The following is a 15,609-nucleotide window of genomic DNA, read 5'->3' as shown; positions in this document are numbered from 1 at the left end:
GCCCATCAATAACAGCAGCCAATCAAAAAGTTGTGTGCATGTTGGAAATGTCTTAGTTTCATTTAGGATCTTTTTAAATGTAAAACAGAAATGAATGCAAAGGCACCATGCCTCAAACAAAACATACACCCCGGATCAGAATAATTAGCTGTGTCTTATCTTCCTCGTTTTTTTTTTATTTTACAGTGATCAGATGATTTAGGTTGCATTCACAAGCACTGCTTAGTTAAAATGGAATTAACACATTAGAATGGTAATACTGTCTTTTTGCAAGGAAAAATAGGATTTGCATAGTTATTGTTCATGGACAACTTTTATAGAAGCTCAACGACTAAATGAGACGCATGGGACATGAACAAGAAAAAAAGTTTCCTTAGCACAACAGCTGTGGTGCTAGCTGTTCTTTTATTTAATAAAAAGAAGTCTACTTGTATAACCTAAAATTAAATCATGTACAGCCAACTGCCTTTAAAAGCCTGTCTATCAGAACCCTACTGTCCTACAACATCCTCAGAGGTTTATTTGAGAACATAAAAAACAGCATCTATATCATGAGCATAAAACGGAGCAGACGGGTCAAGAATAAAGCTGTAGTCTAGTCTGTTCCTTTAATTAACTAGAAAGCGGAAAATGTTCCATCATCTAATATATACATATATATAGATAGATATTAAACTGTTTGAACCAAAGCATCTTCCCTAAAACCAATTAAAAACCATTCAAATGTGATATAACCGATAAAACTGGCTGTTTGTCACAGATTTCACTGAAAGTTTTAGACTGGGAGCCCATTAGCAAATCACAAACACTGAGTCAGTCTAATTGAATTAATCCTCCAGCCAATAATTTAATATATTTCTATTTTTTGCCTTCAGTCTATGTAGTTCAAACTAAATTAAATAACCACCATAAAAGAAAGTTCCAGTAACTTTATTTATACAAACACTCTTCATCTGGACTGGTTTGTTTTTAAATGTATTCTAAAATGGGTTTAGATACTTCAGCCTCAGAAGGTTTTAGTTTGCTCACTTTGAAGGAGAATAGATGAAGGTACGATAAAAAGTCCAACATTAATATCTAACCATAACCGACTAAATGAGGAGTCACAGCGTAACATTTACTTATCAACAAACAGCTAAGTGTTTTTTGTTTTGGGGAAAACCGTCCATTTAAAACCAAACAGGTGGAGATTTATGGCTTTCTGCCCAATAAATAGATCATCCAGCTGAGGTTGCTGTGCTGTAGAAAGAACTTCTTAAAAAACAAAACTCCTCTTTTCTGTCAGAGGCGCATGTCAGAGACCAGGTATCAGTCCTCTCCCAGACCTAGCCGTGTAGATTTCTGAGTTTGGGAGGAAATGCTAGTGTAATCTTCCAGTGGGGGGCTTATTTACAGCAGGTCCTGAGCCATGCCGGGAGGATCTATCTGAAGAGGCGGTAGACGCGAGGCAGGCGTCCGTCCTTGCTTGACAACGCCGCCTGGATGTGTTCGTACGTGGGCAGCTCTGTCAGCTCCCCGAGAGCAGCCACTGCAGGTTTACTTCTCAGCATCTTGGTGGTCACTCTCTTAATGTCGCTGGCCGTCACGCTGCCTGTAAATCATTTTAGTAGTCATTAATGCATTCATTGGAGCAGCACATTTATGTTAACTTGTTTTAAAAAAAAAACAACTTACTGATGAGGTCACAGAGCTCATGGGGGAGCTTTCTCTTTCCCGTGGACAGAACTTGGCGTCCAACGTCTTCAAATATAACAGGACGAGACTCTAGATTCATCATCAACATGGACTTTAGCTGAGTTTTGGCTCTCTCCAGCTCCATCTGTACAAAGGATGGGAAAATCTAAAGGCTTTGCTTTTCTTTTTTCAGCGTCAAATGAAGCCAAAGTTGTTGGGATCCTTACCTCTCCTGCACTCCCGCCCATCTGAATGAACTCTCTGGTTATAATTTCCACCATCTCTCGCACCTGGAGTTCAACACAGGAGCATAAGTGTCTGTTTTCAATCGATATTATAAGCTCTGCTTATAACTTTGACAGGGAATATTTTGTGCCCCTGCTGTCAACCTTGTAAACTGCTGAAAACCCAATTTGGAGGGCTGATCCTATAAATAGCTAAGATTTAAATGACAAACAAGTTTATTGTGTAAAATGAGGCAGCACTATATCAAGAAATATTAAACTGATCATCAATTCACATTGTCTGTAAATCGGTCACTTCAAGCACGCTCTGCTGCTGAAGCTTGCATAGGGTCGTTCACGCTATCTACTTATGTTTTCATCATCGCAATATTCAATACTGATACATTTTTCAGATTTTGTGATTATAAATATACGTGTCTTAATATAGTCACATTTATAGTTAAGTTTAAACTCCTGCAATTTGTGTATTATACAGTCATTAAACCCCAGAAATAAAATCCTAAAGTTCAACAGATTTTTTAAGCCGTCTTGCTGACCTGTCTGGGGTCTGCGCTCGCGTGGATGCACAGCAGCCCACTGTCCTCGTAGCTGTGATGGTAGGAGGTGGCGTTGTACATCCAGTGATGTCTACAACAGATAAGTAGGACCACATATAAACGACAAAGCTAAAGATTTTAGCCTGGATTAGTCAAAATGAAGCTCTCACCTGTTGAGGACGTTCAGGTACAAGCGAGTGAACATGCCTTTCCCCGGTCCTCCTGCAGAGAAGGAACCCCCTCCACCCATCATCATGTTCAGCACAGCAAAGGGGATGAAGTCCTCCTCCTGTGGAGGGAATCATTTTAGTCTCCGTGTGTCAGAAGGCTGATTTGGGAATGTGCTGCAAACACCAACCAGGAAGGAGCAGCTCTCCAAGCCTATCATGATGTGGGTGAGTTCTGGGATGGGTGTGGGGCCCAGGCTCACGTCAGACATGTCTTTCTCCATCTAACAAATCAAAGGGAACGTTAGCGACCATCTCAAACACAAGGTTTAGTCACACATTTAGACGTTTATAAACACCTTAACGAAGCCACCGGTGTACTGCGCTACAGAGAGGTCCACATCAGCGGCCGAACTCGTCCCCCAAACCGGCCTCACGTCCAGCAGATACTTCCGGGCACATTCGACCAGCTGCTCATGCTCGACGCCCACGCCTGCCAGCACCATGCGCTCAGGGCAGTAGTAGTTATGCAGATAGCTGTGAAGTACTTTCTTGTCTATCTTTTCCACGTTCTCTGCAGGACAGAAGCGAGGAAGTCCGACTGTGTTCCCCCGATACGCAGCCTGGAAACAGAGAGGATCCTTAAAACCAAACACCTCCATTATAAAAACAGGCTAAAAACGTCAAGTAAAGCAAATACGCTTTATTTTAATATTAACTGAAATCAGGCCACCCTGTAAGGCGAAGAAGTTCAACAGTAAAAGGAACTATGTTCCCGTCCTGCAAATCAATCTTTAAATTTGAACACAGAATAACTGGAAATAGAACCATTTACAACAACTGAAAAAAATACAGAGAAGCTACTTGTTATCAGACTTTTACTGATTAATACCAGAGATTTTGAGGATTAGCTCCAGCATCTCGTTTTACATAAATTATTTGCAAGGTACAAGTCAGTTGGTGCTACAAATTTATATAAATCACCTAAAATCAATCAATCAATCAATCAATCCTAGAGGCACTGCTATAGCTTGTCTAAAAAAACCCAACAGGCAACCTATCCGTCTACTAATGTTCATCCACTTGGTCATCAAATATGAGTGACCTGCTGGTCTGTTTTAACACCAATGAATGTATGGTAGATTAAACTGGTAATTAAACGTAGAAAACCCACGTTTGCTTCAAGAAACCATATGATCCCTTCCTCTAAAGCCTCCAAACTGTTTGTACTTCTTGGTTCAACAAAAAATTTCTGCTAAAACACAATCTACAGCTGAAACAGATCAATGAAGCTCCCAGAGTTCCCACTCACAGCATGGATCATCTCAGTGAGTAAAGGCTCGGGGTCCGGCCTCATGTTTAAATCCTCTAACTCAAAGCGCACGGCCATCCGGGTCATCTCAACCTCTTCGTCTGCATGTAAACAGAATCAGTTTAGGTCTCAGTTCTCCTCTGTGTTTCCTCTGCAGTAAAATGGACTTACCCAGCAGGCGAGGCTGCAGGACAGCATCAGACAGAAGACTGACTACAGTGTCCAGACCTTTGACCTCAGCAGATACTGCATACATGGTCGTGTCTCTGCAAGGAAAACACATATATTTAAAGTGCCGCATTTAGAGGTCGCCACACACAAAATTCAGCTTTAATACCTTGATGTTTGGCAGTCACATATGCCCCCATGTTTTTCCAGTGTGAGAAGGATTTCATCTTTGCTCCCATACTGAGCTGTGGACTGAAAGAAAAGGACATTCCTTAACATGCTTAAAAACGCTTTAACAGGTGGAATATGCTTTTTTTTCTTTGTTTCTTTTGTTGACTTACAGAAAAAGCGAGTTTTTCTAAAAAGTGTGCTATTCCACTTGGATATTTTGCTTCATGTCTAGATCCAGAATTTATCAAAACTAAACACCAGAACATAAAAAAAGAACATTTAAACAATTTCCCACAGTTCAAAAAAGATCAGCATCTATATCTGAATCTAAACCTAGAATTTTTTTAAACTCACTTCCAACAGTGCAGAATTCGCCAAACTTGTTTTGAGAAGCAACTTTGAGGCCGTTTTCTAGAGTTGTGATCTTTGTCTCGTATTTTTCCTGGCCGTCCACGGATGCAAACAGTGGTTTTGGGATTCCAGGTAGCGGTGTAGATAGGGACACATTTGGATATCCTCCACCACTGCTGTACTTTCTGTAAGCTGCAATCCCAAACCTTTCACAACAAACAAAGTCAGTTAGTGGTGAGCTTGCAAAAATCTGCAAACACTTTAGGTTTCTACAAATAGAAAATATTAGAAATAGAGAGCTGAAGCAGGTCCAGGTAATTTTCATTTAAAATATTTCTTTCAAAAGCAATCTAGAGTAATTTCTATTCATCTAAACTTCCCAGATTTGACCCGCTGCTTTACACCTGTTCCACATATCGTGATTAAAGCTAGAAAGGACAATCTTTTATTTCCGGGTGTATCATCTAAATAAGTTGTCCTCCTAATAGTCAATCATTTTGATGAAATGTTTACATAAGGCGGTCCTACTTGCTCGTCCCGTTAGCCATATTTTTCTGCGCATTCACACTTCCAGGTGTAAATCTGTGGTGAGCTACGGTTTCAGACAGTCATTGAAGCTCACCTTTCTCACCGCTGTTCTTAGAAAATGGCAGAGGGTCGTTAGAGAAAAAGTGTCTACGAAGTGTAGGGGAAGAAAAGAAAGGCCTCAGAAGAGGAAGATCTATCCCTTAATGCTGTGCTCCTCGCAAAGCATTATGGGATTTGCTGTCAAAGCTGCCCGCTGTTGTCATTGGCTGTCACTACCCAACAGCGGCGACTAATAACAAAGATGGCGCAGGCAGTGTGCGGTCCACCAGCGAGGAAGTGATCATCTGTCTGAACGGTAAGTTGACTGAGTTCACTACAAAGTTCCCGCTCTATATAGTGATTGAGGGATTTAGGGGTTAGGGCGGACGTTCAGGCACAATAAGCTTGTATGAGCTCTTAGAACAGTATACATGGGCTCATGCATGCTCTCGCAAGCGCATTTTTTTTTTTCATTCGAGAAAATTCTCCACAATAATTTTGTACTTTTTTTGTGTACTTTTAAATGATTCCAGAAAATATGTGTTTTTACTAATATGGAACTGATAAATATTATTAATCAGACACTGGAAAAGAATCAGCTGATAATTTCTTGCAAACAAATTATCAGAGATTTTATTTTCTACAATTTTTGTAATTAATTTGCTATCTTTTACCTGTAAAGATACATTATGTAGGTTTTTACTGAAAATTTGGTTTAAACTAGCCTTTTTATTGAAACCTTTATGACTAAAACAATGTTTGACGAGCAGACTGACACCTCAGTAGTTTAGCACTGATGCATCTATAAGCCTGTAACCTTTTTGTTCTTTATTTACTTTGGGTTGAAAGTTCCCACTATGTTCTGCAGATGTGATGTCAAGAACATCCATGTTAAAGGTTTCCAAATTAGTAAATAATCAAAACCCTTTTATTTCAAGCTGCAATTTGTGGATATTCAGAAGCGACCTGCATTCAGCTCAACTCACAGAACACTGGCAACTCTGGGTAAGGTGAAAAAAGTGAAAACATTAACCTTGTTTACTATAAGAGCCAAGAACGAGCAGAAGAAGGCTGCAGTTGTGTGTTTTGGCCACAGGTGGCAGTATCACACCATGATGCCTCTTTAAGCTAATAGGAAAGGATTGACAAAGATTCATTCTTCATTCTGTTACATTAAATATTATTTAATTTCACATAATTCAGGATTAAGGACCTGCAAAACCACATCTTAAAAAATTGGTTTGATCTTTTAAGTTTAACAAACAAGGGTCAATTACTTATTTCTACCAGAACTCTGTATACACATATTTTTGAGTGATGATTAATATAAAAGGAGCTTATCTGTAGCAAAAAAAAAAATTTGCAGTCTGGAAGTGCTTTTTCATAAGATTTTGAAGAAAGTCAAAAGTGAGCAATATGTAACAAACAATAAAAAAGCTTGGATCAAAAGGTGGAATGGTCAGAAGTTTGCGCCGTCTTCTGAGAGCACTTTAGTTTGTGCTTGTCAAAATAATGAGCGATACACACAAATAACCCACAAGAATGTGTTCAATGTGGAGATAATTTAGTATCATTGCAGCATGTATTGCATTGCAATAAATGCTGGATTGGCCTTTATTAGGAGTGGAAGTTATGTTTTCTAGCACAATCTTTGGGTCAGTCACAGTGGTCTGATACTGGAGACAGCACATGGTACATAAAACAGGCTTAATAAATGTTAATCATCACTCCTTTTTTAGCTAAAATCCCTTCCTGCCTCTATAAAGCCTTGGTAAGGATATCTAGGACATGCACTTGTCATCTATTACTGCTTGACTGTCAACTGGCAACAGCCTTGAAGAATAAAATGTCAACAAAGCTGTAATATTTCAGAAAACCAACAGAGGCTCTGACTGAGCTGTAGAATAAGTATGAAGTATTGATCCTGCTGCTTACAGACGCAGGCAAACCATTAGAACACACCAACGGCTAACGCTGAATGCTAACTGACAGCTAATGTTTAGAGACCAGCACGGTCAGCTGTTTAAAAGCAGCGCGTGACAGTGACGCGCTCTGGTTTTCACAAGTCTTTGTGTAAATGGCTCATCCATAAAGTGTTAACAACGTGAATATAAAGAGCCGTTACCTCTGAAGCCGACTCCAGCTCCTGCACCTCGACATGTGAGTCGCCATCCTGTTCGTCTTTGACCGGAAACCAACCCGGAACAAAATAGAAGCTTTCTGCGTCACTTCCGGGGCAGATATACACGTCTGCAGTTTATTTAGTTCTTACCATTTGGTAATGTTCTTAACTTGACAGTTAGGGTAAGGCTTACCTGTCTTTGATATAGATGGATAGAATACAAAGTTATGTATAAGAAGTATGTATATATTTGTGTGTCTGTGTGTGTGTGTGCATATATATATATATATATATATATATATATATATATATATATATATATATATATATATATATATATATATATATATATATATATATATATATATATATATATATATATATATATATATATATATATATATGTAGGCTATATATATATATATATATATATATATATATATATATATATATATATATATATATATATATATATAGGCTATATATATATATATATATATATATATATATATATATATATATATATATATATATATATATATATATATATATATATATATATATATATATATATATATATATTTTTTTTTTTTTTTTTTATTGATTGATTTAATTTATATATATGTTTATTAGTAGATACATTCAGTAAAAATTCAAAGTATGGGGGGGTTGCCTTAACGACCGACCCTCAGAATAATAGACAGGTTTCAGATATTACAGGCTAACGATGGAACCAAACGACCCATTCATCGGTTATCATTTGCATGTTTCCAAGCGACACAAGGCTTTGTCTATAAGACTCAAACTCACTGCGGATCCAGACATTTGAATTGAGAATGCTTCCTGGAGAGGTGGCGAAACATCTTCAAATCTTGGAAACCAGGTCCAGTGGATATTTTTTGAATTTTTACGGAATGACTATGACCTGGATGACTGAGAATCTTCATCAGCATATTAGTAGATACACATCACGAATCACACTCCATTCCAGTAAGTGGCACTAATGCTACTAAAAGTTTGTTGCCAACTGCCAATAAATCCAATAAGAAGAAGAAAGCATACCTGTCAAGTTTTTCAAATTGAAAGTAAGGGAAATTTAACAATATCCGCTGTACGACTATCCCGGTCATACTTCAGTATCCATTATATTTTAGGAGATGTGCTCAAGAAATCTAAAATATACACTTCTAACCAATTGCAAACTACAACAAGTTGATTTGATTTTAACTTGCGATTCTAGTGACAGCTCTGTTTGGAGAGGGAGTTCAATGTCTTTTTTTTTAAAGAATTTTAAGTAGGCTGGATTTCCTATGTTTTATCTAACTGTACAATGATTAATCTCTGGCAAGAACATCCAGGATTAAATTCCCTGCATGGAGTTTTTCTATATGGAGCTTTCACATTCTCCCCATTGATGCATAAATTCTGTCTTGGTACTTTGGCCTCCTCTCAGAGATGTTAAGTCAATTTACCTAAACTACATTTGATTGTGTGTGTGTTTGCATGGTTGTCTATCCTGTGTCTCTGTGTTCCCCTGTTACAGACTGGAGATTTGTCCAGGACTTCTTTGGCGACAACTGTCTTTATTTACAACCTGCTGGTTGATTAGCAAACAAAAGTTCAAGTTATTGTTTATCAGACCTGCTGACTGAGAAGATAGGCAGCAATTTAATGTGCCGTCATGGGTAATAAACAAGCCACTATTACTAATGTATAACTTGATCCATATATAGTATGGTCTTTCCCTAAAGTCTATGACATAAAAGCCTCTGGCTTTAAGTTTCTAAAGGGAATTGAACACAACCTAAAAAAATACACAGCACTTCATCCAGATTTACAGTATATTGAAACAAAGATTCAGTTTCAAATGGTTTATTTTATATAGTGTTAATCACAACATCTGTCTATATTTCACACACACACACACACAACCCCCCCCCCCCCCACACACACACATATATATATATATATATATATATATATATATATATATATATATATATATATATATATATATATATATATATATATATATATATATATAAAACAGATAACAGATTACATTAGGCAACAGACTTGCAAAATTCACTCCTCCTTGCAAACATTGAAAAACAATTGTATTTACATAAAATATGTTATTAACATCTAATCAATGATTGACATCCGATAACAAGTTAGCAAATAGCCAGGACACGGTGCTACAATTAAAGCAATTGGAACATCTTTATTTTTTTTTTTCTTATCCACCTACTTATTTCATAGATTGGGTTTTGATAAATTATGGTTTACATTTTTAAAGGTATATAATTTGTAGAGGAAACTCAAACCTTTAAGAGCAGTTATTAAAAAAGTTGGATCTAAGGGAGAACCCCCCCCCCAAAAAAACAATATAACTTCAATATATATATTTTTTAGGCAACTTGAATAAAAGAGGCATTATAGAGTTATATAATGATACTGTCACCTGTGGCCAAAATACAAAACTGCAGCATTCTTCTGCTTGTACTCGTAGCTCTGGCGCACACTTAACAAGGTTTTCCTTTTCTTTTTTCCATCTCATGTGGGGTTGCCATTGGTGTCTGAGTGGAGCTCGAGTATGCCCAATATCCATCTTGAATATAACGATTGCTCTGACCCATTCAACATGGAGGCACTTGATGTCACATCCGTAGAACGGTGTGGGAACCTCCGACCTGAATTAAAATAAGAAATATAGGCTGATGGATGCATCGCAGCTGAACTACTGAGGTGCCAGTACTATTATAAAACTGTGTTTTTGTTGACAAAGGTCAAATAAAAAGATGTTTTTCAGCGAAAACATAATGTTAAGTTAGTTTGCAGATCTCAGCTGTATCTCCGAAATGGTGGTACATTCGTATTCCACCATAGAGCGGCTGAGTGAAGGTGGTCTGCACTCTGTGGAGCAGAGTCATGGTCTCAGAGATGTTGTAAAAAGACAGGGTACCTGCTCTCTGATCCAGGTACACCCCAACTCTGGAGAAAACTGAACCAGGGATGGGAGTTGATAAGTTGTTGTGCCAAAAGTGATTGCTGTGTTGGTTACACAATAAAGCCCAGGATTTTTCATCCTGTCCAAATCCGTTGCCGGTTTTAGAGCTGTTCTTGTAAGCAACTGATATATAGCCTCCATTTCCTCCCCACTGTACCTCCCAGTAACAGCGTTCGGACAGAGTCTCCTTACTAAGGATCTGAAACTTGACTGAGTATCTTTCTGGGTGATTATGATAATTTAGATTTTTACGCATTAGGGTCACCTTCCTGTTATCCTCAGAAAGAAGCAGGTTCATGTGAGCTGTGTTTGGATCCAGGGTGATTTCCTGTGAATATTTTAAATGGTCTTCTCTGGTTTTTGGTTCTGGTTCTGACAGTAAAATGTCCAATTTAGTGACTCTCAGTGAGATGTTTGTCCATTTCTCATTCAGGACGTCCTGAAGCAGATCGCTGAGCTCTGACACAGCTGCTGTTACATCTTCAAAGTACCTCAGAGGACGAACATTGATGCTAGAGGAGCAGTTAGACTCAGTGAGATCTGACAGTGAGGAAAAGCTCTTGAGAAACTGGTTATGATCCTCTGCCTGTGAGAGATACTCCAGCTCAGCAACTTCCTTCCTCAGCTCACAGATCTCCTGCTCCAGCTTCTCCTGGACATCTTTGACCCTGCTCACCTCAGATTCCTGTTGGGATCTGATCTGCTGCTTCAGTTCAGAACTCCTTTTCTGTATAAAAGAGATAAGTTCTAAAAAGATCTCCTCATTGTCCTGCACTGCTTTATCAGCAGAGACATTAATTGCCTCCACCTCCTGTTGAAGTAACTTTACATTTTTCTCTCCATCTTTGATCTTCTGCTGGATGTCTTCTTTTCTCACCTCCAGCTCCTTCTGCTTCTCCATCCTCTCTGCTGCACCGGAGACGATGTCATGACCTTTATGTTCATCCACAGTGCAGACGTAACAGATGCTCTGCTGATCAGTGCGACAGAACATCTTCATCACCTCGTCGTGACGTGAGCAGATGTTCTCATGGAGATGCTTGGAGGGCTCCACCAGCTGATGCTTCTTTAACCGAGCCACGTCATAATGAGGCTGGAGGTGTTTCTCACAGTAAGAAAATAGACATATCAAACAGGACTTTGTTGCTTTTAATTTCCTCGCAGTGCAGATATCACAGCCTACATCTTCAGGTCCAGCATAACTGTGAGTAGAAGGAGAAGCTCCTAATCCAGTCATCTTCAGCTGCTCAGTTAAAGCTGCTAACATGATGTTTTTCACCAGGGTAGGTCTCGGTTTGAAGGTCAGTCTGCACTGAGGACAGCTGTGGACTCCTTTCTTATCTTCTTCATCCCAGAAGTTTTCAATACACTTCATGCAGTAGCTGTGTCCACAGGGAATGGTTACCGGATCCTTCGGTAGATCCAGACAGATAGAGCAGGAAAAACTCACTTGATCCAGCTCAGCTCCTTTCTGCGCCATTTCTCCTCATACACGGTTTTAGTTTCACTTTTGGACAAATGAAACTCACCCTGAACTCTGCTCCACGTCATTGGTTTGAGCAGTGAAGGAGGCGTGTCAGCAATGGAAAGGCCAATAAACTCTTTATCTGAGTGGGGAGGGAGGGGGGATCTGTTGAGAGATTAACTGCTGTTTCAGAGCAGCAGGAAGAAGTGGGTGTTGTCAGGGCACCATGACAGACACTTTGTTGAACGCTTTAAAAAACAACATTCCCTGATAGTACTGTATATGTTTACACTTTAAATTACGCTTCGCAGTTTCTAAATTTGATCTAAATTCTAGAGTTTTTCTCTATTTGTGGATTTAATTTAATTTAATTTTTAATGGTATCTCCCACCTATAGTGTTTGAGACATCATGCTATAGGCCGTATCATGACTTGTTGCCTTTCCATCCAGAAAGACAGTCTTCCTTTTATCTGTTATTAGTAGTCAGCTTGGCTAACCTTAGGCTTCTTATAATTGTTCCAGTAGTATTAAATGTATAAATATGGAAACTCCTCATTCATTGCTACATTAACTCTTTAACTCTTTCTGCTGCATTGTTTTCATTTTGAAGTGATAAATGGTATAGTTTTCTAAAGTATATCACTTTTTTCTTTTATTCGAAGTGCTAAATACACTCACAAGTCTCGCAGTTCTGCTCATACATAGAGAGCTAGACTTTGCCAGGTATTGAAAATTTCTTCCTTGGTTTTCAGGCCTGACCTTGGCTGATATTTAGACATCAGTATGAGTGAAAGCAGCAGTTGCTTTAATATCAATCCATCGCTGTTTGAGTTTTTTAGCACTTAGAAATAGATTCTAGTATTTTCATTTAATTTCATTTTATTTATTTATTTATACGTTTCAGAGATCTGGATCTTTTATAACATCACTATATTTTAAGGTCATGTGACACTACAGATCCGTGTAACCACTAATGCTCACTAATTTTGGCTCTGAGAATCAAAACAGAACAATTGACTGTTTAAAGTGTGTTTGATCATTTATTTAGCCCTCAGGGAATCAATTCCGACACAGAAACAGAACACAGTCAGCACTTTAAAACACTAAGGAGCTGCAGACAGAACCAGAAGGATTCAAGCTGTGGCTGACATACCAACAACATTTAGTTATCAATTGATCTGAAGATGCTGTCCATCCTACAACTCACCCTTATGGTGTGGTGGATCTATTTGATTTCAAGGTGCAGCTCAGCATACGAGCTGCAGGATACTATCCATACTCTCAAAGAAGAAAACCTCCACCTGCAGCACCGCTTGGAAAACCTCACCCGAGCCCTCAGAGAGCTGAAGCACCTTCTGACAGAGCACTCGAAAGGTAGGAATGGAGTTATAACAGAGCGAAACCACTTTGACAAAAATGACAAAGAATGCTGCTTAGCGTAGTGTGTTGTGTCCCTCTGAAACAGCTCCTCGGGGGGAATATGATCCTGAATATGTTCACGCCTGGAGGGAGTGGTCCCAACATGGTAAGATTTAACAATGAGTCGCTCTGAAACTGATGTTATTCAAACCAAATATAAGTCTGCTATTAAAATATTGTATCTTCCAGGGATTAGTGCTGAGACTCATCAAATGTTGGAGCGAGCTCTGTGTATAACTGAACTCCATGACACTGCGCATCCCATCTTCATCTCTCCAGGCCTCCTCCTCTTCACATCTGTTTTCTGTGTTCTTGCACAATTTTGGTTTTAAGTAACAAACATTCAGTTCCAGGTCATCCACCATCATGTAGAAATGTCTGATAATTCTTAGTTCATTCAATGTACCTGATAAAAAATAAGTTCATAATTTTCATAATCGTACAAGAAATAAGATTTTATTGAAATCTTTAAAAATTATCACTACATCTGTAAATGTGTATATACCTTCTAAATATGATGAAATATAATGATCCTCTGCAGGATCATGTTTATATGACAAAAATAAGAAAGTCTTTCAATTTGAGTGAGATTTTAATGATTAATGTCAAGGCTCAGAAAGTATGACCCATTTTTTGAAGCAGACAGACAGTTGGATTTCTCAACAACATTTATTAAGTAAACCGATTTGCAGAAAACAGCAAGGGCGTCTAAGGCAGGAACCTCTGCAGGGAGAGAACACAGGTTAGTGTCCACGTCTATCTGGCGGAGGAAGATTATGAATGTGTGACTGACTAACCTGGTCTTAAAGTTCAGTCCGTGCCCAGTGGTTGGTTCCAGCCGGTTGGTTGCCGACAAGACACGGCGGAAGCTGCCTAGGAGTACCAGACATTAAAGTCCAGAAGGCCGGAGAATAGGCAGGAGATAAGAACCGAGCAGTCAAAGGAAGGCAGGATAATCCAGCGGGTAAAGCCAAAGCCTTTGTCGAAGACATGTTAGGAGTCCGGGCCAGGAGGTAAGAGATCTGAAGAGGTACCGAAGGGAAATCCAGGACGGTCTCAGGAATCAGTTCTAGTGTCGGTAAAGAGGGAGAATCAAGCAGGTGTCCGAAGACAGGTCAGGCTAACAGATCAGGACAGGAAAGGGCCCGCTCAGAGGTCCAGAGGCAGAATGGGTCAGGATCATGCAATCAGAAGCGACTAGATATGCTCAAAAACTCTCACCACGGGTTAGAATAATCTGGCACCGATGAATGGTAGAAGGCAGGTTAAATAAAGACTGGAGCAGGTAAATCAGATGAGCAATAACAAGAAACTGGATGGAGCTAGGCAGGTGAATGGAATGAGTAATCTGACCAGTCATCAGTGCCAAGATCATGACAGATTAAAGCTGGTGGGAGGATTGCTGAAGGTCATCTTTACAAAAAACAACGAGAAACACAAACATCAGATGATTGTCTTTTGTTTAAACCCAATAACATTTTTTTTTTCACATACATTTTTCAATAATAAAACTCCTGAGTAACATGGATTAATTACATTTAAAGTGTAAAAAAGTGTGATAATAAAATGAATTTTCTTAGAAGTTAAGAATAGTAAATGACACCACTTATAGAGATTAGTACACCTGATACCCCATTTGTCCAGTTTCCTTTATTTCTTTTACATTTTTGCGATAAGCTGTAAATCTTCAGCATGTGGGTTTATCATGTGGATGTAACATTTCACCAGCCATGTCTGTTCTTCATTATTAAAATAGAGCTCCCTGCATAGATTAAAAATCGGCACAATTGTTCTTTCATTTCCATTTGATTATGCTGAACAGACCGCCAATTTACATTTGCAAGGACTTCATCTGGCTGTAGTATGCTCGCTGCTGCCTTGCCCATGTGAGTGAGTAAACAGCAACTAGACAGCTCTGCTTGTATTTACCAAATCTAATTTTGCATTATAACATGTTACATAACTTACAATGGAATTTGTACTTTTTTATTAGTCAAGCTTATTCTGTAAGCCTGCCAATTCACACCACATCAGATGTAGGCAATTCTGGGAAGACAATTTTATTGCACCACTAGAAAGTAATAGTGCCACAGAAACTCTAGCAGAATTACACAAAATTATATTGTTAAATCTTGAAAAGCAAAGTGGACTTTCAATATAAGCACACTTATTCAACTGATTGTCTCCTCTAAAGCTGTTTGTAGTTTATATAAAAAAAATGTAAAAAGATATTTTGGACATTGTTCCACATTCCCTTTATGGATGGACTGGGTGCTAATGCTGCCCATTAACCTACATTTATGTGGACACAGTCCTGGGAATGGTTATTGACCGATTAATTAAGATCACTATACTCTTCTTGTTAAAAATCAATTAATTAGTGTCATTATGTTCATTTATT

At 38.6% G+C, this 15,609-nt stretch overlaps 2 protein-coding genes across 2 annotated transcripts; both read right to left on the bottom strand.

Annotated features, from left to right (window-relative positions):
- Nucleotides 1-417: 417 nt before the first annotated feature.
- On the bottom strand, nucleotides 418-7,363 carry pmpca (peptidase, mitochondrial processing subunit alpha). The gene is made up of 13 exons (XM_038300165.1): nucleotides 7,317-7,363; nucleotides 4,628-4,830; nucleotides 4,444-4,523; nucleotides 4,272-4,354; nucleotides 4,106-4,200; nucleotides 3,935-4,035; nucleotides 2,982-3,245; nucleotides 2,814-2,906; nucleotides 2,626-2,744; nucleotides 2,456-2,546; nucleotides 1,902-1,964; nucleotides 1,675-1,819; nucleotides 418-1,591 (listed from the first exon to the last, which is right to left on the bottom strand). The coding sequence occupies exons 1-13, from the start codon at nucleotides 7,361-7,363 to the stop codon at nucleotides 1,422-1,424; spliced, it is 1,554 nt and encodes a 517-aa protein (XP_038156093.1). The 3' UTR covers nucleotides 418-1,421.
- Nucleotides 7,364-9,318: 1,955 nt separating this feature from the next.
- LOC119793128 (tripartite motif-containing protein 16-like) lies at nucleotides 9,319-11,873 on the bottom strand. The gene has a single exon (XM_038300128.1). The coding sequence runs from the start codon at nucleotides 11,801-11,803 to the stop codon at nucleotides 10,139-10,141; it is 1,665 nt and encodes a 554-aa protein (XP_038156056.1). The 5' UTR covers nucleotides 11,804-11,873; the 3' UTR covers nucleotides 9,319-10,138.
- Nucleotides 11,874-15,609: the final 3,736 nt, after the last annotated feature.

The sequence above is a fragment of the Cyprinodon tularosa genome, unplaced genomic scaffold (assembly GCF_016077235.1).
Source record: "Cyprinodon tularosa strain WSP-4 unplaced genomic scaffold, ASM1607723v1 ctg112, whole genome shotgun sequence".
NCBI classification, from domain to species: domain Eukaryota; kingdom Metazoa; phylum Chordata; class Actinopteri; order Cyprinodontiformes; family Cyprinodontidae; genus Cyprinodon; species Cyprinodon tularosa.
This window is presented reverse-complemented; position numbering and strand designations above follow the sequence as displayed.